Source organism: Botrytis cinerea, chromosome 7 (assembly GCF_000143535.2).
Source record: "Botrytis cinerea B05.10 chromosome 7, complete sequence".
Lineage (NCBI taxonomy): Eukaryota > Fungi > Ascomycota > Leotiomycetes > Helotiales > Sclerotiniaceae > Botrytis > Botrytis cinerea.
In genome coordinates, this window is record NC_037316.1 from 2,599,745 (window position 1) to 2,621,220 (window position 21,476).

Sequence of the window (21,476 nt, forward strand, 5' to 3'; positions counted from 1 at the left end):
ATGCAAACATAACAATCTGATAGTGAGATCGCAGATGGAGGCTGTGTCGTGGCATTTTAAAAGTTTGGCAAGACGTTGTTCTATTCTAAAAGCTATCTTGTCAAAAGTACCCATCACTGCTTCAAAATAGATCCCGCAAAAACGTTTTGACACTTGCTATCTCAACCCTAGCATTTAAATTTAGCTTCGAATATCATTCCCGAGTCCCTATATCCCACTAGCAGCAAGTATTGCCGGTTGCTCCAAGATAAAAGCAGGCCCAGCAACAACAGATTCTTCCGTAGGTGTATCCAACTCATCCGCAATAACCGCCAAGATTATCCCCTTCAACTCCAGATCCAAAGGAAAGATTGTGCTATGAGTACTAACATCATATGGCACCGAAATGATCTGCAAGCCGTGAAAGAAAACAGCATAATAATCTTTTCCATCTTCAAAACCTGGCATCTCCGCCCCATCACTACCATTTTCGTACACAAATGTTAAATTTCCTCCAGCAGTAACATTCTCGGGGGTTTGCAACTGGGGCAAATGTTGACTGGGAGAGGGATACGCTGGATTAGCACTTGGACACGACCCATCGATGATAAATCGATTCGTCGAGTCTAATATTTGATTCGCATACGGAAAACTCGTATCGATAGGCCCGGCAAACGGATCCACTCCCCAAACCGAAATCAAAGCCCATGTGTTGTGACGGGTTTCCGTTTCTCCGATTCCCATCAGGGCGCCCTTCGTTACATTCATATTTGCTTGCTGTACGAGGCCCGTCGCAAAAGCCATACTTGACACTTCAATCAATACTTGCAGCGCCAGGAATTCCGCGGCGGTGCTCCAGCCAAAATCGTAGCTGCATGCGCCTGGTTTAATTGATGTATTGGATATGGAGTCCTGGAAGATTCGGAGATGTCCAGCTTCATTATCGCGGATTTCTTGAATACGATCGTAGGTGGTGTTTTGAAATCCGATGGATGTGAATGATGTAGTGTTGAGAGCTTCGACGGCTTGTTGATAGAAGGAGAATACTGCCCATTCTGCTCCTAGAAGGTTCTGAAAGAGAAGATCATCAGGTCCGGGTGGACCGCTTTCCGTTGGTAAAATCGGGGATGTAGAATTCGCTGGAAATGGCGCTGTTTTGCCCCGATATGAACTGTAGTAGTTGGTTTCACTGGGTATAGGACCGCTGGACGGTTCTGAAATGTTGAGAGATTCTGGGAGAGCAGCCGACAGGCTTGTAGGAGCTAAGATAGACAAGAAGAAAAATTTGGATTGCATCATGAAAAGCTATAAGTTAAAAGTGTAGTGAACAGAATGACTTTGGTATGAGTGATTCAGTTGAAGTAATGAGAAAAGGTGAGATCAAACTTCAACATCAAGCGAAAGAACCCTTTTTATATATACTCAAACACCCAAGTGCTGACAGGCCTCAAACTAAATCATCATTCTGAGTATTCATTGACAGATTACCTCAGTCTCGTCATCGTCGTCAATTCGCTTGCTTACCTCCACCAATATCCCTCCCTCCTCCCAACCTCGTATCAATAACATACCACAAACTACAATATTCGTAGTCTACGAAGAAATTACCCAATTCAGCATCTACGAAGACCTACTCCCCAAAAAACAAACATGTACCAATACATGTAAGCAATCCAATCCGACATGAAATCGCATATTATATCTGTACACGCATTCAATTACCTCTCATCACCAAAAGGTCACATGAACCGCGACCACGTTACCGCTTCGGGTAATAGATGAGTTGTTAGCAGCTCGTAGCGTCAAAGCCGCACCGCTTGTAATTAAAGTTCTGCACGGAGTGACATACATTTAGTTGCATGCCACAATGAGGTGAGGCGAGCCTAAGTTTGTGAATGTAGTGAAAAACTTTTGTGCCATGTCTGAAATGGGGATATTTTAACTCAAGGGTACACAAAATAAGACCTACCAAGGGATGGGAGCAAATCATACCATGCAACGTAAAATTATATTTCGGATAAAAGGTGGTGTATTGGAAATTATGGGCGTAAATTGTATGTTTTATGTCATTTATCTCGTATCATATCAATCAACTAAAAGAGTATCCGCTAGCAAACAAACACAATACAGCAAAACAGAAAGGAAATTTGATACATCTCAGGCCCATACCAAAATGATAACCTTTCCTCACGTCTTTTTTTTGGTATAAAGTCACGTACGCCCACCCACCAGCCAAACCTATCTCATTATTCATTAGACGATCTTCACTAAAGCCTCCCAATTGCGATGTATTCAATCACAATTCATCCTTTTTTCCACCAACAGCTTGAGTGGCCTCTCCAACAACACTCCCCACACTGCTAGCCATTTGCTCAACACCTTCACTCGCTCTACTAAGAGCCTCATTTCCACCTTCTCCAACTGATGATGCGAACTCTGTTAGCTTAGCCCGTGCGGACTCGACTGCTGCATTTAATCTTGATTGCGCACTCTCTACAGCCCCTTGTTCATGGCCATAGATAGCTTCCGAAACTTTAGCTTGCGCAGCTGAATAGGATTCTGCAGCCGCGGAGGTAGCAGATGAATAGTTCTCTGCTATGGCCTGAGTTGCTGAATCATAAGTGCCAGTGGGCGTTCCGTAGATTGCTTCTGAGATTGCCTTTTGGGCGGAGGCAGCGGCGTTGGAAATTGAAAGTTGAGCTTGATCTGCATATCCTAATTTTGTACCATATATGCCTTCGCTCGCGGCGCTAGAGGCTGAAGCATAAGCAGAGGCAGCTGCCTCGGTAGCTTTTTCATAAGCTCCCTTCCCGGTACCATAGTACTGAACACTAGCAGCTTCAACAGCCTCGTTGAGGTGAAGGGAAACAGCATCAAGAATTTCCTCAATTGCAGGAGGGGGGGTGAACATCGAGTTAGCAACCGAACTAGCTGATGCGTAAGCTTGACTTGCGTAAGATGACGCAGAAGAAACTGCATCGCCTGCACCCGTGTAGTATGCGGAACTCAATCGACTATAGACGCTTTCGGTGAAATCAGGTTCTTTTCCAACAACCAGTTCATTGATAAGCGATTGCACAGCCGAATATTGAGACGCCGCACCGTCTGTAGCTTGTGCAGCGTATTGTTGTACATTTGAGAGAAAATTGCCTGTAACAAAATATGGAGTGGGGGATCCATATACTTGATGACTGGCTTTCGTGATAAGAGCTTCCCAGTTTTCGCTAGCGACAGAAGCAAGAGATTCAGGAAGTGGTGTTGCACTGCTAGAAGTGACCGCATTCATTTTTTGAGATATTTCGGAAGAAAGACTAGCGTAACTCGCGGAAGCTTGAGATGATGCCTCGGCAAAACGAGAAGACGCAAGATCAGTAAACTTTGCAGCGGGAACAGCATCACTGGCAACATTGGATAGTCCTTCAATGACTTTATCAAGTCCTGCTTGGGCCTTTGCGACAGCACTGGAGTACTCTTGTGAAGCTCGAGACAGAGCTGCTTCGTAGGCTGGTGTAGAAGTTCCGACAATGCTGGCGCTGGCTTTGTCATACATACTCACGTGAAACGGCGTCTGGGTTGGCATGACAGCAGAAGATGCCGCCTCGAGAAACTCGGAATATCGAACGTGGGCTAGACCAATACCGGCATAGTATTGATTTTGAGCTTGAGAGAGTAGTTGTTGGGCCGCAGGGGTAGGTGCGGGTCCAATGTGTTTCTTGGCAGCATCATATTGAGAGGAAGCAGCTTTGAGGCCCTCTGAGAGTCTTGATGCGGCTACTGATTGTATTGATTCTATGGCACCGGTGGGAACACCATATACAGCGGTTGATGCGCCAGAAAGTGCAACCTGAAGTCTGGAACTAGCTGCATTGACGGCATCGGTGTAAGCAGATTCAACAGAACTAAACATTTCTTGGTGAACCGGCTTTGCAGTTCCCGAAACCTGGGCCGAGACAACAGATCTTGCTTGTAAGTAGTGATCTGATGCCCTTGACAATGCGTCGCTGTAGACAGACTTAGCCGAACTTGAGGCGGAATCCAGCCATGGTGCAGGCGTGCCATAAATGATGGAGCTTGCGCTATTCAATGTCAGTGGATTTGAGAATAAAAGCGAGTAGTAATTGAAAAACTTACGCAGCAACGGCATCAGCATAACGGTTTGTGGCAACACTAGCAACACTTTCACCAGTCCCTTGTTGTGTTCCATAGAGAACCGAACTCGCGGCAGACAAAGCACTAGAATATTGCTCGGCAGCAAGCTTGGTTACACGCTCCACAGATCCTTGTGTACTAGTAGGTCTCAACAATGCTTCACTGACTGCTCTTGTCATGTCACCGAATTGATCCCCAGCCACGCTTGCCATACTTTGTATCTTCTCACTGTAAGTTTCCTCATCAGAGTCATCAATGACATCATCAAAGATAATTTGTCGTGCCTCAACGTGAGCAGCCATTGCTCCACCCCAAACTTTCTTGGATGCTGTACTCGAGGCGACTGAGGCAGATGAGCCGAGGGAGCTAGTAGCATCCGTTGCACTCTTTGATAGCGAGCTGGCAATGGACGATGATGCGGACTCAAGAGATTTGGATACCGTTGAAGCTTCATCAGAAATTACACTGCTGACGGATGATATCGATGAACTTGCAGCACCGGAAAGACTGGACGCAGAACTGGAAATAGCAGATCCTGCAGATTGGACACTGCTTGAAGCTTGGCTAACAACTCCCGGTTGCTCGCCAATAACAGATGATGATACTTGTTGCGAAATACTTCCGACTTTTTCCCCAATAACAGAGCTAACACTTTCAATACTTCCTTGAGGTGTGCCAATAACACTAGAAGAGAGAGACGAAGCTGCCTGACTAGCTACCGATGAGACAGATTCTAGAGTTCCTTGTGTAGTGCTTGCCATAGCTTCAGTGGCCTCGTTGATCTTTTGCATGACCTTTTGGCCAGCGACTTCAACTGCCGGTGGCACAAATTTAGTGCTGAAATCTTCGCTGGAATCGCCGACTGATATCTTCCATTTACCAGTTTCCTTGATGCGAGATAATTCAGCTGCTGCATCTCCAGCAAGACCCATTGCTCTACTCTCCACGTCTTCCGAGGCTGCTCGAGCTTTCGCGAGACCCGGATGATCAGTGACGACCTTTTCAACATCAAGTCGCCATTCTTCAAATTTACTCTTCAACGCATGGTACTTCGTCCAATCCTTATGGGTAATTCCGTCGGTCCAGGCCCATCGCATTCCAATTTCTTGCAAACCCAAATCCCGTATATGATCAATGATGTCAAACGTATCTTTGACCGACTTCCCGATAAGTGAATTAGTCTCCGAATCAAAGCTTTGTCGCCAAGCTCGGACGGCCTGGGCTTTTTCCTTGATTGCAACTCCTGCTTTTCGAACAGCAGTGTTGAGTGACTCTTCAGATTCTTCGGTGTCTTTCTTGGCGTTGACGATTGAAATTATAGTTGACTTGAGCGACTCGAGATTTGACTTGATAGCCTCCTCCAATTCGATGAGTAGTGCAGATCCCACTTTGTTGGCTTGATTTTGAATCAATCTCTCGGTGATCTCAGTCACTCTCTCATCGATTTCGTCGGAACCCTCATCTGCCGCTTTGGAGAACTTTTCTTGCCAGGTTGTTAGGTCTTTCGCAACGACGTTTCGAGCATTATCTCTAATCTCATCTTCACTTAAAGGGGTCTTTTCTGGTGATTCGGTGGAGGAAGAAGAAACTGACGGAGAAATGGAGGTCGAGGATGCACTTGAAGCGTGTGCGGATGACAGGGACGAAGATATTGATGAAAATGTAGAAGAGGCAAAGGAAGCAGACGAGGAACTGAATCTGCGTAAGCTAAAATCTAATAGATACATCTAACTGACTCACGAATCAACACTGTCTACCACAGCCTGTAATTTTTTGCCATCCCTATATCTACCTAGTCTCTCTCCAATTCGTACTAACTGTGGTTCTACGTTTTCACCATACAAGATTCTCAATTTGGGCCAGACCTTTCTATCCAAAAATACCCCAGTCGAAGCGAAGGCCCACTTTGTATATGGAATTCCAGTGCCTACGACAAACTCATTTGCGTATCCATAACCCTGCAGGGCATATGGCTGTACAATATTGAAAGTTGGAACGATGTGTTCATGATACGTCTGCACAGCATTTGCTTTGGCCAGATCAAAATATGGCCCGCTTGTAGCAGTGACTTTGTTCCAATGTGGAGCCAATGTTTGATCGTATTTTGCCTTTGCAAGACTCTGATATTTTGAAACCTCTGGTTGTAAAGTTTTTTCCCATTGTGCTTGGCCATATGCTTGTACTTGTGCCACTCTTGGAGCACCATATTTCATGCCAAGAGCAGTTACCGGTGCAATAATTTTCTGGTCGACGGAATTATAATAAGGCTTTGCAGCATTCACATAAGGTGCGGCATATGAATTATAATATGGTTCGAGATGAGGCACCAATACAGATCGTAGTTGAAAATATGGTTTGCAGATTTGAGGAGAGGCATCTGTAACGAGGTCGAGGCTCGCAGGACATCGTAGGAATATCGTAATTATCGAGTACCATGTCAAGATTCTAAAGCTTCATTAGTAATTGATAACGGCATGCAAAGCAATGGGTGTATAGCATACCGTGTAATGGTACCGAAACCGAAGAATCCGGAGCTCTTCTTCTTGATCTTCTTTTCACTCTTTGTCGCCGGCAAAGTGGGAACCACCGTGGCGTGGCCGTTTAAACCATTTTGTTTGGCTTGCACCACCTTCCCGTTACTACCTGCTGCCATCTTCTTCTACAGCATGTAGATTTTGTCGAAAACCCTTCGTTACTATCAATGTGATAAATTTTTGGTGATTGGTGAAGGGTTTTCTCAAGGTGGTAGAAATGTAACAATGATATAAGCAGCAGTAAAGTGGGAGAGCTTGCCGAAAAAGAAATGGTGGTGGTGGTGGTGGTGATTGCCCTCTAGATTTAACTGGAACCCAAAAAACACAAAGTAGGATTTCCAAGATCTGATGTGTGCCAAGATTTATTTCTTTCGCTATCTGCAACGGATTGATGACGACAAAACAAAGGTGGTGAAAGAAGGAAGAGAGAAGAGAGAGCGGAGGAGGCGTGGAAAGTTATATGGGTTGTTTTCTTGAATATTTGTATGAATGATAGAAATGGACCGGATTTATTGCAATTGTTGGTTGCTAGTTGTTCTGTTGGTGCGAGTTGGAAACGTTGCTTATGTTTTACTCTCAACGCGATTCTCAATGCTGTACAGGTTGCTGCCAGGGAGGCATGTACCTGTCCTGTGTTTGTTTATCGACCGAAGCTATCAACTATCAGATGTCAAAATTGGTCGTCTTCTTTCTACTGAAGTCTTTTGGACCCTACGCCCGTACCGAAGTCTAGTGTCCGAGACTAATAAGAAACGCTCGATCCTGATTAGCTGGCCAGGTTCATAGGAGGAGGAGAAGGTTGAAAACATGGACCACTGTCTCCCTCCTTGGTACTCTGTCGTCATATAGTAAGCACGGCTAGCTAGTTGATCAAAAAGCATACTTGGAAGCAGAGCAGCAGAACGTGTATGAATGAATACCCAGGTAGCGAGTAGATGTCGCGAGTAGATCTTGACCAAAGATCAAAGACCAACCCACCCTGCAATAAAATAGATAGATCACCAGAAGTAGGGAACATGCACTCAGTCTCGAAGGTCTGCACGTGACACATTTCCCTCGCCGTCATGTTCGAGATCATGGTGAAGATGCAAAGGGACAACAACTCAAACAGCCCACTGTGCTTCCAGCATGATATTTAAACCTCTAGATGGTAGATACCTACCCAGTACACATGTCCTTCGTTCCCAAATAGTCTGCCTCCACGGCAGTGGCTCCCAGAGGGCCAGCGGAGCGTCATTGATTAATTGATTAACGATGTGGTCTTTTATACTTCGGGAACAACCATAGATCAACCCCCTTCTTTAAAATGCTTGTTTCTCTCTAGATGAACTCTCTTCCCCTCTACTGGAGTGCTGTACTCGAGAAACAAAGCAGGAAAGACTCGGTTTGAGAGCACCTCGACTACATAATTGTTAAAATCACCTGGCACGTGCCTGGACCTTAGGAGGTAGACACGATCTAGACAGTGTAGGGCTGGGCTGTGTTTGTTATTAATCCACCAGTCCTCTTTTCTAGCTTGCTGATTAATCACTTCCACACCCAATTTGTCCGTGAACCCGGGAACCTTCATTCATAATCATCGATAGTTACTCGAGAAAGTACCCAGGTACTCAGTACGTACTTGACGATTTTCACACCCACTATTTTATATTGATCTCTTTTTTAAAAAACATCATCATAATAAATAGAGCCTTTTGTAATCCCATCTACTTGATTCCCTTCCCTTCCTCTTCTCTTTGATATCCCCTTTCACTACTCCCTCACTCCTTCAATTAAGTCGTGCATTAACTCCGACAATCATTACCATCAACCCGACCATCCACCAACAACTACATCACGGCACGACGCCACACTTCGAGGGAACATCCGAATCTCCATGCTATTTCGAAATTTCTAGCTTAAAGGCATTGACTGCTTTCCACGCATTTCACTCTTCGAGCTTTGGACTCTATCCGCCCTTTCGATAAATCTCTTCTCTTCTCGACCTCCCGTTCTTCCGACCTTGCCCACGTTCCTTTCAATATGTCTACACCGGGAGCCATCTCCACGCATAACAGCAACCCCGCGCCAGATGTCATGAACGATCCTCAATATGCGACCAATACAACAAATGGGGTGGACGATAATGGCGATCCAGATACTTGCAGGATATGTAGAGCGGAGGCTACGGAGACGGAACCTCTATTCTATCCTTGCAAATGTAGTGGAAGTATCAAGTTCGTTCATCAAGATTGCTTAATGGAGTGGCTATCGCATTCGCAGAAGAAACACTGCGAACTCTGTAAAACGCCTTTTCGATTCACGAAGCTATACTCGCCCAACATGCCCCAGTCATTGCCCACTCGAGTTTTCTTAAAACACTTTGCCTTTCATGCCATCAAGAATATGGCTACGTATTTAAGGTTTGGCCTGGTGATATTGGTTTGGCTGATTAGTTTGCCATTCTTCATTCGACAAGTCTGGCGATTTTTATTTTGGTTTAGTGATGGAGGTACACCAGCCCGAATTTTGATAACCAATTCCAGACAGAATGACACCGCTTCAGAAGGATTGGAAATTTCTCGTGGGGTTGTGAATTCAACTTGGGGTGGGATGGCTTCGGAACAGATTACACCTCTCAATGCTAGTCAAACTTCACCTGCTGGAATCGGAGGATTTATGGAGATGCTTATGGGTATCATAATGCCTGTCTTTCAAACACTCAATACTAGTGGTTCGGACCCTCTCGCAGCTGGTTTCTTCATGTCTCTTTATTATGGATTTGGACTAACATATGCGACACCTTCAGATGGCTCGACGAACACTACGGGAAGTATCACGACAGCCTCCCCGTCCGGAAGTCAGGGACATTCGCTTCTCAGTGATGTCTCTTTCTTAAGTAATGGAACTAGGTTCCCTTGGCTGAATCAAGCCATTCTTGATACTGCCGAGGGTTTCATCATAATTCTAGTGATTGTGATTACATTTATTCTTGTCTTCTTGATACGGGAATGGGTGGTTCAACAACAACCCGTAATCAATATGGGTGCGGCATTTAATGCGGATGTAGTTGCCGCTGGCGCAATCCCTCAAGAAGACTTGCCGATTGACGTTCATGAGCTTCAAGAACGAATGGAGGAACGAATTCGAATCATTCAGAGAGAACGTCTAGCGGAAGCTCGGGGTCTTAACGCTGGACCCGGTGCTCAGCTGGATATGCCTATGCCTATGGAGATACGCAATCCAAATCGCCCTCCCCCTCTATTCGATCTCAATCGTGAACTGACCCCAGAAGCCGAGCTTGAAGATTTTGGAACCGTACCGGAAACCCTCGACCAGCAGCAGAATCCTGATGATCCAGAAGTTCAGCTCACTGATCAATTCTCGGTTATATGGCGACGAGCCGGAGGAGACCCTAGAGAAGTATTGAACATAATAGATCAAGAAAATCTCGGAGATCGAATGAAATATTGGGTTGATGCCATGAATTTACGGTTGCAAAATGGAAATTCTCACCATGCCGAACTGGCCAGTGGCAGTAGGATCCCAATGCTATCAGATTTACCTCAACCCACCAACATGAGCCATTCAGTCGAATTCAGCAAGGCTAATGGGGCGGACAAAAGCAGTACCAGCTCTGACAGTTGGGAGGAAGTACCGGAATCTCTCCAACTCGAAAACAAAAACAATTCGACGTTCGATGGAGAACCTAGCCAGAGCTCGAAGCGAGCTTCAACCAATGGTGATATAGAGGAAGAATCGCACATGGCATCGGAATTGTGCCTGAAGGAGAAGAGTTCTTACGCGAACGATTTAGACGAAACGAATAATAAATACCCCATGATTTCAGGTGGACGAACTCCTGCAATCCATAATCGAGAACCACACCCCCTTCCATTGTCTCAAAATAGACCTAGGGCTACGTCAGATGTCCCTCATTATCGAGACAAATCGCCATTAGGTCGAAACAACTGGGCCTTCTCTGATCTTCCAGACGAGGACTTTTCTGACCCAAATCTCAGCTTGTTTCAAGAAAACAAAAATCCGAATGAAGAGGAAATGGTTTCTATGGCTCGAAAGGCAGTTGAAGATTTAGATTTGCACCATGGTGTGACATCGGATTCAAGTGGTGGCCAAGACAATCCGCAATCATCTTTGTACGCTGGGAACGATCATGGCCGCGAAAATGACGATGAGCGCCTCGAGATAGTCGGCGAGGATGGCGTAACTCGCACCACTAGAAATTGTGAAGAAGTCTCTGAAAATAATCCTATTTCAGAAGATGAAGACGAAAATGAAACCCCTTTTGATGAAACGGAGCAAAATCCTTTTGCTCCAGACACGCCTCTCCCACCCCAACGCGAACCCATTCTACCGCCTCGTCAGCCAGCAGAACCAGAAGGACTCGCTGGAAATGTCGCGAATTGGTTATGGGGCAGACCCGACGATGCTGTACCGGAGGAAGATCTCGGTGTGAATGATGAGCACATAATTGAGGATATGGCTGCTGAAGCCCCATTTTTCCCTGTTGCACAAGCTCACCGGGATGCTTTTGATCACGGGAATGAGGGTGTTGGAGATGTTGAAGTACGCGAGGCTGCCATTGCCCCAGCGTTAGATCCCGAAGCAGATATTGAAGACGCTGAAGATTTTGATGGTATTATGGAGCTTGTTGGTATGCGAGGGCCATTGTTTGGTCTCGTTCAGAACGCCATCTTTAGTGCTTTCCTTCTTGGAATTACCATAGGGATTGTTATTTGGATTCCATATAATATTGGCCGGATATCCATCCTTCTCTTGGCAAACCCGGGACCAGCATTTAAGCTTCCCCTTCGATTCATCTTTGGGGTTGCAGCTTTTGTGCAAGACACTGCCTTAGTAATATTGGGGTTATCATATTATTGTTTCACTGCTGTCGCTCAAATTCCTTTGCGATTGTTGACTTTTTCTAGCTCACAAGGAGGAAATGATGCTCTTAGATTCTCTCAGGCCGCCTTCAAACGCGTCATGAACGGTACGGTTGATAGCATCATTCACCTCGCTGATTCTGAAATATTTACATTTTCAGCTGCCTCACATGAAGCTCTGATGATGATCAAGTCCGGCTTGTTTGGAATACTTGCAGCCATCGGAAATGGACTCGTGTTTCTCTTATCGGGGAGTTATCAGCTCACCGTCGCCCATTTCAGAAACTTTACGGATGCTCTGTTCAAAGGTATTGCATCCATTGTATTGGAAATCCCGGCATTCTTGGCGCGGCCTGATTCTTGGGTCATCAGTTTAGAAGTTCCCAAGCGATTAGCACCACTGGATCCAGCCTTGAGCGTCTGGGGCGGTGTTGATCGAATGTGGGCTACGCTAGCAGGTTTTGCTACCCTTGCTGTATTAGGCGGTCTTTACGTCAAGAGAGGCACACCATTTTCAACAGAGCCGGGGAGTGTACGAGATGTGGAAAATGGAGTAATTGATATGCTGAACCAAGCAGGCGGAGTCATGAAAGTGATCTTTATCATCAGTATCGAGATGCTCGTATTTCCGTTGTATTGTGGCTTGCTCCTCGATGCAGCTCTGCTGCCGTTATTCGAAGATGCTACTATTATGTCTCGTCTTAGTTTCACTGGCCGGTCACCTCTCACTTCCATCTTCATCCATTGGTTTGTCGGCACTTGTTACATGTTTCATTTCGCCTTATTCGTGTCGATGTGTCGGAAAATAATGCGAAAGGGAGTTTTACGTAAGTTACTTGACTTTTCCTGTCATCAATAAACCATTGCTAACACTATTAGACTTCATTCGTGACCCCGATGATCCAACGTTTCATCCTGTTCGTGATGTATTAGAACGAAGTGTGACAACACAATTGCGCAAAATCATGTTTAGCGCATTAGTTTACGGTGCTCTAGTCGTTATTTGCTTGGGTGGAGTAGTTTGGGGACTTTCATTTTCATTCAAAGGCGTTCTTCCGATTCATTGGTCCTCAAACGAGCCGGTGCTGGAATTCCCAGTTGATCTCCTCTTTTACAACTTCTTGATGCCTTTGGCAGTCAGATTCTTCAAACTTTCCGATGGTTTGCATTCGATGTATAGCTGGTGGTTCCGTCGGTGTGCTCGATGGTTGAGGTTGACGTGGTTCATGTTTGATGAAAGAAAACCAGACGAGGAGGGTCAAATGGTTCGAAGATCGTGGAAAGATTATTTCACATCCTCGAAGCCTCAAAATGTAGAGGACATGGAAGACGATGATGATAGACTCATACACGATGGACGATATGTGAGAGCTCCCGCATCGGATCAAATCAAACTCCCAAAGGGTACCAAGACTTTCCTCGAGGTAGATCGTGATAACCGCCGTCTAGATGGTGTCAAGGACAGTTTTGATGGCGTCCATGGTCGCAACCCTGAGAATTACAAATTAGTCTACGTACCACCATGGTTTCGTTTAAGAATCTCTATATTCATTCTTTCAATCTGGCTCTTCGCTGCAGCAACAGGGGTATGCTTCACCATTGTCCCTCTGGTGTTCGGAAGGTACATCTTCGCAAAGGTTATTCCGGCGGATATTCGCAAGAATGATGTTTATGCCTTTTCCATTGGAATATACATATTAGGGAGCGCACTTTATGCTCTTATACACCTTCCAACGGGATTGGTAACACTTCGTAACTCATTATACATTGACGGAGACACACCAAGCATAATATTTAGCCGTGTAGTGAAGGTTGTCCTCCACATCGCCCGCGTTGTCTGGACTTACACTGCCTTCATCCTCGTACTTCCTACCCTCTTTGCTTTCCTCGTGGAATTCTATTTCATCATCCCCATGCACACTTATTTCTCAGAGGACGAGAGACATGTGGTTCATTTCGTGCAAAGTTGGACACTAGGATTGTTGTACGTCAAATTGACTACAAGAATTATATTGTGGCATGAGGGCAGCCGGCCAGCGGAAGCTTTGCGTGCAATCACGCGAAATGGTTACTGGGATCCGGATGCAAGACTAGCTACGAGGTCTTTCATATTCCCAGGTACCCTTGTACTTTCCATCGCTCTTGCTCTTCCCTACATGCTTGCTCAATTTGCAACCAAAACCTTGTGGAAGAATTCCACAGAACTAGAATTGATATATGTGAACCGCTACGCATATCCCATGGTCCTGGTCATGTTGGGGGCGGTTGGTGCCTTGTGGAAAGCGGCACAGATGGTGAAGGGATGGAAACAGAAGATTAAGGATGAGGTTTATCTGATAGGGGAGAGATTACACAATTTTGGTGATAATAGAAAGGTAGTTGGAACAGCCACTGGTTTGGGAGGTATGGGAGTGAGGAGGATTGATACTTGAGCAAATATTTTTATCGGAGCTAAACAGAACTCCATGGCAGTACTGATCATTTTGTTCACTTCACGTACCGAAAACAACCCGATATCCCGTCGGTCTTGACCAAACAATAGGATATTGACAGAAATGTATTCTTTCATGTGTATATAGCCATGGGGCAGGAACGGAGTTACGGAGAATACCTTGGGGCGTAAGGTGGGATACATCTAGATATGACGACTTTTCAAAAGTATAGCACAAGTCAAACCGACTTTCCTTTCGATTTCGTGAAATTATTACAGCGTCACCAAAATTCTCTGTGCGCTTCTTGACATCCTTCTCGCTGATTGAATTTTGCGAAAGCCGTGACTGTCAGGGGTGTGGACACCCCCATCCCCGCTCAGTACCCCATTCTTGGTTATCATCTCCGGCGATATGGGAACAAATGCCAATGGATATTTCACATCTCCCACGTGTTCTTCGATAACAGACAAACCATTCGGTATCAATCATACTGATGAGGAAATTACCCATCTTGAAATGTGAACATCCATGAATTTTCTACCACTATAGAAATACCCCCAGTGGAGAATCGTTGCTTGTCTGACCAGCCACCTTCTTCAGGGTATCGTATGGGTCAATCATGGCACTTCTCATAGATCGTCCCGTCGGGTGAATTGCCAAATTCTCCTGACCGAAAATTGTACTTTTAAATATTTATATCAACTGCTCTGGCCGATGAATCCTGTCTATTCAGTAATCTTTTTGTCTATGAGGATTGTCTTTGTAGAACCCTACTTTAGCTTGCAATCATTTATTCTGCATACATTGATCAATTGGAGAGTTAGGGCATTATGAAGTTCACATCTTCAAATGCTCTCGTTAGCACAAGCTTTCTTCTCACTTCCTTTGCCCAAGCAGCCATCTTTTTGGCGCCAGAAAACGATATTCTGCTTCCGCCAAGCTCAAATTCCATCAATCCATTAACTAGTTTAGGTGCCAACAGTCCATATTTTACTGGTAAGTTTTGGAGAAAATTCTCTTGTGGCCGATGTATTATTTCAATCGATCCGAATTTCCTCCATATCTTCATCTAGATGCTAAACAATACTAGGACCCAATGTCCACGGCATTAGCAATCACGTGCCTGAGAACTGCTATGTAGATCAGGTGGCATATAATGTTAGGCACGGAAGTCGATATCCAGATTCTGGAGCATATGCGGAATGGACCTCTTTGTATGCCGAGATACAAGCAGCGAATTTTACGTCCACTGGTTCTTTGGCTTTCCTAAAATCATGGAAGCCAGTTCTGACCAATCCTGGGCTTCAAATAGCCCAAGAAAGTCCGACGGGATTCAAAGAAGCATACGATCTTGGCTACCAACTTAGGACCCGTTATCCAGACCTTTATTCTTACGGCCAACCATTCATGAGTTGGGCGAACTTGTACCCCCGCGTTGTCCAAACTGCACAAAACTTTGTGAGGGGCTTTCTGGGGTCTGCAGCAAGTAATCTTGGTACGGTAGTTACTATCAACTCAACGGGAAGTGAGTCGGCACTTTTTGACAGCTTGAGTCCAAGTGATTTGTGTCCGTCATTTGTGGATGGTAATGGTGGAAAAGAACGTAAGTCTCAGTTATTCATGTCATTGTAACTTCATGTTCCGTATGCGTGATTCGGTCGCTTCGAGCATAGCTAATGAATGACTCCAGAGGTAACATGGAACTCAATCTATCTTCCTCCCATTCATGCCCGCCTTCAGTCATTGGTCAAGGGAAATCTCAATTTCTCAACCACTGATGTCTCTATCATGCCATATCTTTGTGGTTTCGAATCTCAAATCACAGGTACACTATCTCCATGGTGTGGTGTGTTTACGGATGAAGAACTCAAACAATATGAATATGCCCAAGACTTGAGATACTACTATGGTATCGGCCCGGGTGAAGATTTACCTTCCAAGATGATGCTTCCATATCTCAATTCCCTCGTCGGACTTCTGGAACAAGGCCCAGGCACCAACGGAACATTTCTCAACGGGTCCAGCTATACATTACCTAGCATCCTTACTGCTTTCATGAACGATGGTCAGATCACCGAGCTCGGAGCCGCAACTGGCGTATGGGACAACACCACATCTCTAGGGGACGGAACGAAAATTCCACACGGTTACAAATACATCTCCAGTCATTTCGTTACTATGAGAGGTACAGTAGCATTCGAAAGACTGAATTGCGCCATTCCTGGAAATTCAACTCTCAACAACTCGACACACTCAGCACCATATTCGTATAGAGATGCAAGCTCATCAGCCTCGACAAATGAAACATATGTCCGCATTCTTCTCAACGATGTTGTTTATCCAGTGCATTCATGTCATTCTGGGCCCGGTTCCAGCTGTCTTCTTAGCGATTACTCGAAACTGATCAAGAGTAAAGTTGACGCGGCGGGAGACCTTCCAACTCGATGCAATGTTACGGCCTCTGGCGCACCTACCGCAGTCAAGGGAGCTAGTTTCTTTACCGATTTGTCACTTCCATGGTTGGGAAATGTTGTCCCATAGGCGAATGAGTGGCATGTGTGGTGTGGTAACGGTCGATGTGGAAGATGTATATAGATACTTGCCAAGTACTTTACTAAATTTCCATATGACAATCAGCTTTTCTTACAACTTGATAGGGCTCGCTTCCCTTCTCGCGCTTCTGAAGTTACGTGTCTGATGTGCCATTATCCACACATGATAAAACACAGCACAGAGTTGTTTCCCAGTGGGGAAGTGATGAAAGTCAGTGAACAAATCGATTGAATTAGAATTAAACTACCACTAAAAATATTCGAATGCAAGCCAAGACTAAAAAATATCGCATCAAAGAACTACAACGCCACGCTCTTTCTAACCAGGTATCACCTAAAAGTAAACATTCCCACCAACCCTAACATGCAATCAGCCCAAATCCATTATTTTCCCAAACAAGAAACCCAAGCCAAGATATAGATCAAATTTCAGCCCAGCAAAAAGTAAACGTACAGAAGCAAATTAAAGAAAAGAACCCAAAGAAGAACAAGCAAGGACGATAAATTCCAGGAAATTGTAACGTGGCAAGACTGTCTCATATCAGCACGCTGACAGCCAATTCCCCAGGATCCATAACATAATACGGAGCAATCCCTTCACTCATCGCTTCGCTATTCTCCTTGAATTTTCTTGCCGCGACGTCGAGATCAAGTAGCAACTTCTCGGCTGCCTTTCTAACTTTATCTGTTCTCCTTCCAGTATCTCCTGGCCCAGCGAATCTTCCTCGCGGATTGATTGCAGCGTCTCTCAATTCCCTGGCATAAGCGGATAGTGTTTGGTCTTGGGCAACTCTGTAGCTGAGTAGGTAGGGAAGCTGTGATGCTTGAATCCAGACGGACGAATCATTTATGGGAAGAGCATTGATGACATCGGCTTCTCTGTATCTCTGAAGAACACTGAGACTTCCAGGAAGGGGTTGTTGTAGAGAAGGCGGTTTGTTGGGTATGAAAGACATGTAGTAATTCTGAAGGTAGTTGATAGCATTGTGTTGGGGTGAAGCGATATGGATACACATGGTGATGGTATTTGTCAGTTCATTAAGAGTTTTAATGCCGGGGAAAGTAGGCATCTGTCCACCCATTGGAGATTGCATCTCATTACACCAAGTTGATACACATGTATCTTTTGCGACGTCGGCGTCACCCGTGTAATATGTAGATAGCATAGAAGAAACAAATTCAAACAGGATGGGCCACAAGATAGCCATGTTTTTTCCGTATGCGTAGTTGTGAAATCGGGGATCTTTCTTGTCGTTTAGGGCCGATAGAGGGAAGCCACGGGTAATCAGAGAAGTTGGAACATAGTTTCCAGTCCAGTTAAAGTTTTTGTAAGAGCTGAGGAGGAATTCGTAGGTCTGTTGTTCAGTGAAGCCATTAATCTTAGTAACAACCTGTGGTACAAGAGTTTCACGGGCGGCGGCGTTTAGAGAAAGAGTTTTGAACCTGTTTTGTTATGCTAAATCAGCTATTGTCATTTGTAATCACCTGGAAGTTTACGAGAATGAATTGCAACTAGGAAAAACATACCAATGAGGTTCCAAGGTTTTGTAAACGATGTGATCACTGGGAAAGCTTCTGTAAGCAGCCACAGCACTGGCCTCCTTCACAAAATGGCAATCATTGAGGTGCAATGTCACCTCATGATGTGTCCAGTCAGAGATCAAACTACACATTTTGGCGTATCTCCATGGCCAATCCTCATGCTCGTTTTCTTTTGGATCCTTTGGATTGATTCTCTTGTTGAAGATCGTAACCGAATTTTCCATACTGATTTTGTAGTCCAAGACAATGGCTAAAGGATGAAGATCGCCGTCTGCATTCAGGTGGAACAACGTTACGGAGGCACATCCGTATCTTTTGCCATTGTCAGATTTGAGAACAGCGTCGGGGGAAGTGCCGGCCCATTCACGGAAAAAACTACAATCTTGGATATAGAAAGACTCTGAATTGAATATCTCTAGGAGACTATGCATTTCCTTATTGCCTTGATTGAGAGCAGACTTCTTGAACCTATCGAGCCAAGTTTGGCCAGCTAGAGCGATAGATGAAGGATTAGGACCAGTAAAATACTGTTGAGCGAACACTGCATCACTATACCAATCCTTGCGATAGCCAATATTTGGTTCAGTTCCAATGTTCTTCTCTTCAGTTTGTAAAGCTTTCATTTTTTCTTCTAACATTGCCATTGTGGTTCCATTATAAGGATCCCCAAATAGGAGATTTGAGATCTCTGGTGGAATCTTAGGGAGAAGTGACACAGAAACATCGACAAATCGTTTGAGGTTGAAGATTTTGAGTAGTCCTACCCGATCATCAAGAGGTATCCATTTCAGATGAGGTGGGTATGAAGGGGTCGTGGTTCCCGGAAGTGCCCATTGATAAAGTGCTCGTTGTGTCTCGAATTTACGTGGTATGAATGGTCGATCTGCTTCAAATCCTTGAGCACGAAAACTTTCTGCGTATCTAGAGATGTGAGTTCGTCTCGTTTTACAACGCAAAATATACACAATAACATACCTCTCCTCGAGCCTCGCGAACAATTTGGCTGTCGCTTCATTAATTTCGGCGGGTGTTACGACGATGGTGCCTGCGGCTTTTGGATTGGTCTTCTTGGGCCTTCTGATTATCCTTCGAAAAATGTTTGGCTTTTGTTCTTTTGTACCATTAATCATCTTTGCATCCTTGGCCGCGGGCCCATTCATCGTCGTAGCCCCATTGGTGCCATTGACCGCATTCGTTGCCTGATGAGCGGACATGATTATATGTGAGAAGAAATTGCTACAGATAATATCAGGTGGGTAAACAACAATTTATGAATGAATATTGGCTTCTGAATGTTTGTTTCTAGATGGAATGGGAAAGAAAATGTGGACTGGAATGAAGGACAGAATAGGAAATTCAATGGAATGAACTCGCAATTTACGACGAAATTAGAAATTTTCAAGCTCACTGTCTTTGGAATATTTGACCAAAGGAATACAACTTTCCAATGGTTCTCTCCCTATAGGAAGAATGGGGCAAATCATCCGACTGCAACCATCATGAATTTATCGACTGATCCACACCAGGCTTTGAAAATAAGGGGAAAGACGTCGCAGGATTTGTTTTCGGATTCGGCCTGTGGAATGTGTAGAAAATGAATTTCACGTCTGGGAAATCTTCTCAATTTTCCAAGGGCTAGGAGAATTCAAATGGATAGCTAAAGTAGATGATTTGACAGATAACGAAAGTAAAGAAGGAGCAGAACTCGGTACGAATACCTTGAAAATGGACATTATATCGACAACATCGCTGTAACAAATTGTTGCCATCGAAGAAGAATGGATTGGGAAGCGCCAATATTTGCGAAGATCGTGTATCATATAATTCTGGGAATGGGAAAGATTGGGTCTTCAGATCTTCTTGTTCGCATTAGCTTCTTCTTCCTGGGTTGATCTGGAGTACTGCCGAGATCAAAAAGAGTACATCACACGTCCAATTGCCGCATAGCTTCCACGAGAGCACTACCTCTCAAGCCATCTGCAAACTCTTATTATGAGTATCGCTGTCGGTGATTACGAATGCGCTTTAGTGGTATGCCGCCTATTTCCATATGAATCCTTTATTTCTCCCATTCCTTTATGCGTTTGCTTATCAGAGTTTCGCGCATTTGTATGGCGTGTTTATAAGACAAATCATTTAGCCCACTTCGCATTCCACCACACCCGGGCACTCGCACCTCTATAGCGTTGTTATATATAATATATATATATATATATGTATGTATATCGTTAATCCATCGCCTCTTGTTCCTGTCGCCACTATTCCCTTCTATCAGCAATGAAACGATGCTTCTTGGGGTCTGCCTGCAGGGAACCCAGAGGTGGTACCGCGTTTGTTTTCAATCCGCCGGCTTCCTTCCCTCTGTCTGTCGTAATTTCAATCTCGATTCCGATACTGATCTGTCGTAAAGCTTGTATCAATTAATTATCAGAAGTCTGTGTAGGGTTTCCATTGAATGGTTTCTTGATCTTTGACTACCTGGATTTTCGTTGTGTTAAGTCGAAGTACTCGTAGAATGATTTAACCTTGCTGTTCGCAATATTTCTGACGTAGTGGGGTCAGACTCACGCTATGTCTCTTGTCTCATGTCTTCTTCTTGACCTTACTAGGGCCACGGCACAAGCCGAACTTTTCACTTACAAGGTACCTACGTTTATGTAAATCATGTTACCTGCGTATTCTTCGAAACAGGCATTTGGACAAAGCTGGGGGCGATCTCATTGCGATTGCGACATAAGGCCAAAGTCAACGCTTACCCTTCAGATCTTTGGCAAGAAGTTGGTGAGAACACAACAAGTTTATGATTTTTCACCAGGTCTGAACTTGTTCTGGAAGGCCTTTTCTTGTCCCCCAAAATCTCTTACAGCCAGGGATAATCGTATGTTTGTTTTCAATATAATACAAGTGCATTAAGGATGTAATGGCAACCACGAAGAAAGTCCATGTTTTCATTTTGTTTGCCCCTCACTTATTCCGCAAGAACAATTGCGTTGACTCATGATTTTAATCATCACGAATGGGTCATTCTGCCACCATTTCAAATGATATTGCCGTCTTAGTTGTCGACTCTTCGAGACATTTCTGAAATCAGTACGTGAAGTTCTCTCATGGCAACAAAGAAGTGATTTGGTGGATGAGTGATCGATGCATTTCAGATCTTGGAGGGACGGGCCAAACTCGTCTTGGAGCAATTGAATCATCGATGTTTGGATCAGAGACTTGAGCTGACCTCTACTGTGAGACGTTGTTCAATGCGTACCCCAGGTCTCGCGGCTGACATATGCCATCAAGGGTGGAAGGATGATACAATTGCTTTTTTTACTGGAAAATTATTTGACGCAAGATGAGGGTTTGAGAATAGGTGCAGGTTGTTAATCCAAGCATCGAGGCACTGCCGTTCTC

At 44.7% G+C, this 21,476-nt stretch overlaps 5 protein-coding genes across 7 annotated transcripts; 2 read left to right on the forward strand and 3 right to left on the reverse strand.

Annotated features, from left to right (window-relative positions):
* Positions 1-23: 23 nt before the first annotated feature.
* On the reverse strand, positions 24-1,438 carry BCIN_07g07050 (hypothetical protein). The gene has a single exon (XM_024694276.1). It carries the CDS (start codon positions 1,276-1,278, stop codon positions 208-210), a length of 1,071 nt encoding a protein of 356 aa, XP_024550065.1. The 5' UTR covers positions 1,279-1,438; the 3' UTR covers positions 24-207.
* Positions 1,439-1,973: 535 nt separating this feature from the next.
* BCIN_07g07060 (hypothetical protein) lies at positions 1,974-7,334 on the reverse strand. The gene is made up of 4 exons (XM_024694277.1): positions 6,630-7,334; positions 5,869-6,573; positions 4,111-5,820; positions 1,974-4,055 (listed from the first exon to the last, which is right to left on the reverse strand). The coding sequence occupies exons 1-4, from the start codon at positions 6,779-6,781 to the stop codon at positions 2,276-2,278; spliced, it is 4,347 nt and encodes a 1,448-aa protein (XP_024550066.1). The 5' UTR covers positions 6,782-7,334; the 3' UTR covers positions 1,974-2,275.
* Positions 7,335-8,243: 909 nt separating this feature from the next.
* Bcssm4 lies at positions 8,244-14,266 on the forward strand. 2 transcript variants are annotated; one of them, XM_024694278.1, is made up of 3 exons: positions 8,244-9,375; positions 9,451-12,375; positions 12,428-14,266. In XM_024694278.1, exons 1-3 carry the CDS (start codon positions 8,685-8,687, stop codon positions 13,978-13,980), a joined length of 5,169 nt encoding a protein of 1,722 aa, XP_024550067.1. In that variant the 5' UTR covers positions 8,244-8,684; the 3' UTR covers positions 13,981-14,266. The 2 variants fall into 2 exon arrangements, with proteins under 2 accessions (XP_024550067.1, XP_001549835.1); XM_001549785.2 differs by having other exon boundaries at positions 8,244-12,375.
* Positions 14,267-14,579: 313 nt separating this feature from the next.
* Positions 14,580-16,628, forward strand: BCIN_07g07080 (hypothetical protein). Its single transcript, XM_001549786.2, has 3 exons — positions 14,580-14,976; positions 15,071-15,583; positions 15,671-16,628. Exons 1-3 carry the CDS (start codon positions 14,811-14,813, stop codon positions 16,519-16,521), a joined length of 1,530 nt encoding a protein of 509 aa, XP_001549836.1. The 5' UTR covers positions 14,580-14,810; the 3' UTR covers positions 16,522-16,628.
* Positions 16,629-16,748: 120 nt separating this feature from the next.
* On the reverse strand, positions 16,749-20,604 carry BCIN_07g07090 (hypothetical protein). Of its 2 annotated transcripts, XM_024694279.1 has the most exons (4): positions 19,483-20,604; positions 19,050-19,310; positions 18,060-18,995; positions 16,749-17,975 (listed from the first exon to the last, which is right to left on the reverse strand). In XM_024694279.1, the coding sequence occupies exons 2-4, from the start codon at positions 19,286-19,288 to the stop codon at positions 17,069-17,071; spliced, it is 2,082 nt and encodes a 693-aa protein (XP_024550068.1). In that variant the 5' UTR covers positions 19,289-19,310; positions 19,483-20,604; the 3' UTR covers positions 16,749-17,068. The 2 variants fall into 2 exon arrangements, with proteins under 2 accessions (XP_024550068.1, XP_001549837.1); XM_001549787.2 differs by having other exon boundaries at positions 19,050-20,604.
* Between the last annotated feature and the right edge of the window lie 872 nt (positions 20,605-21,476).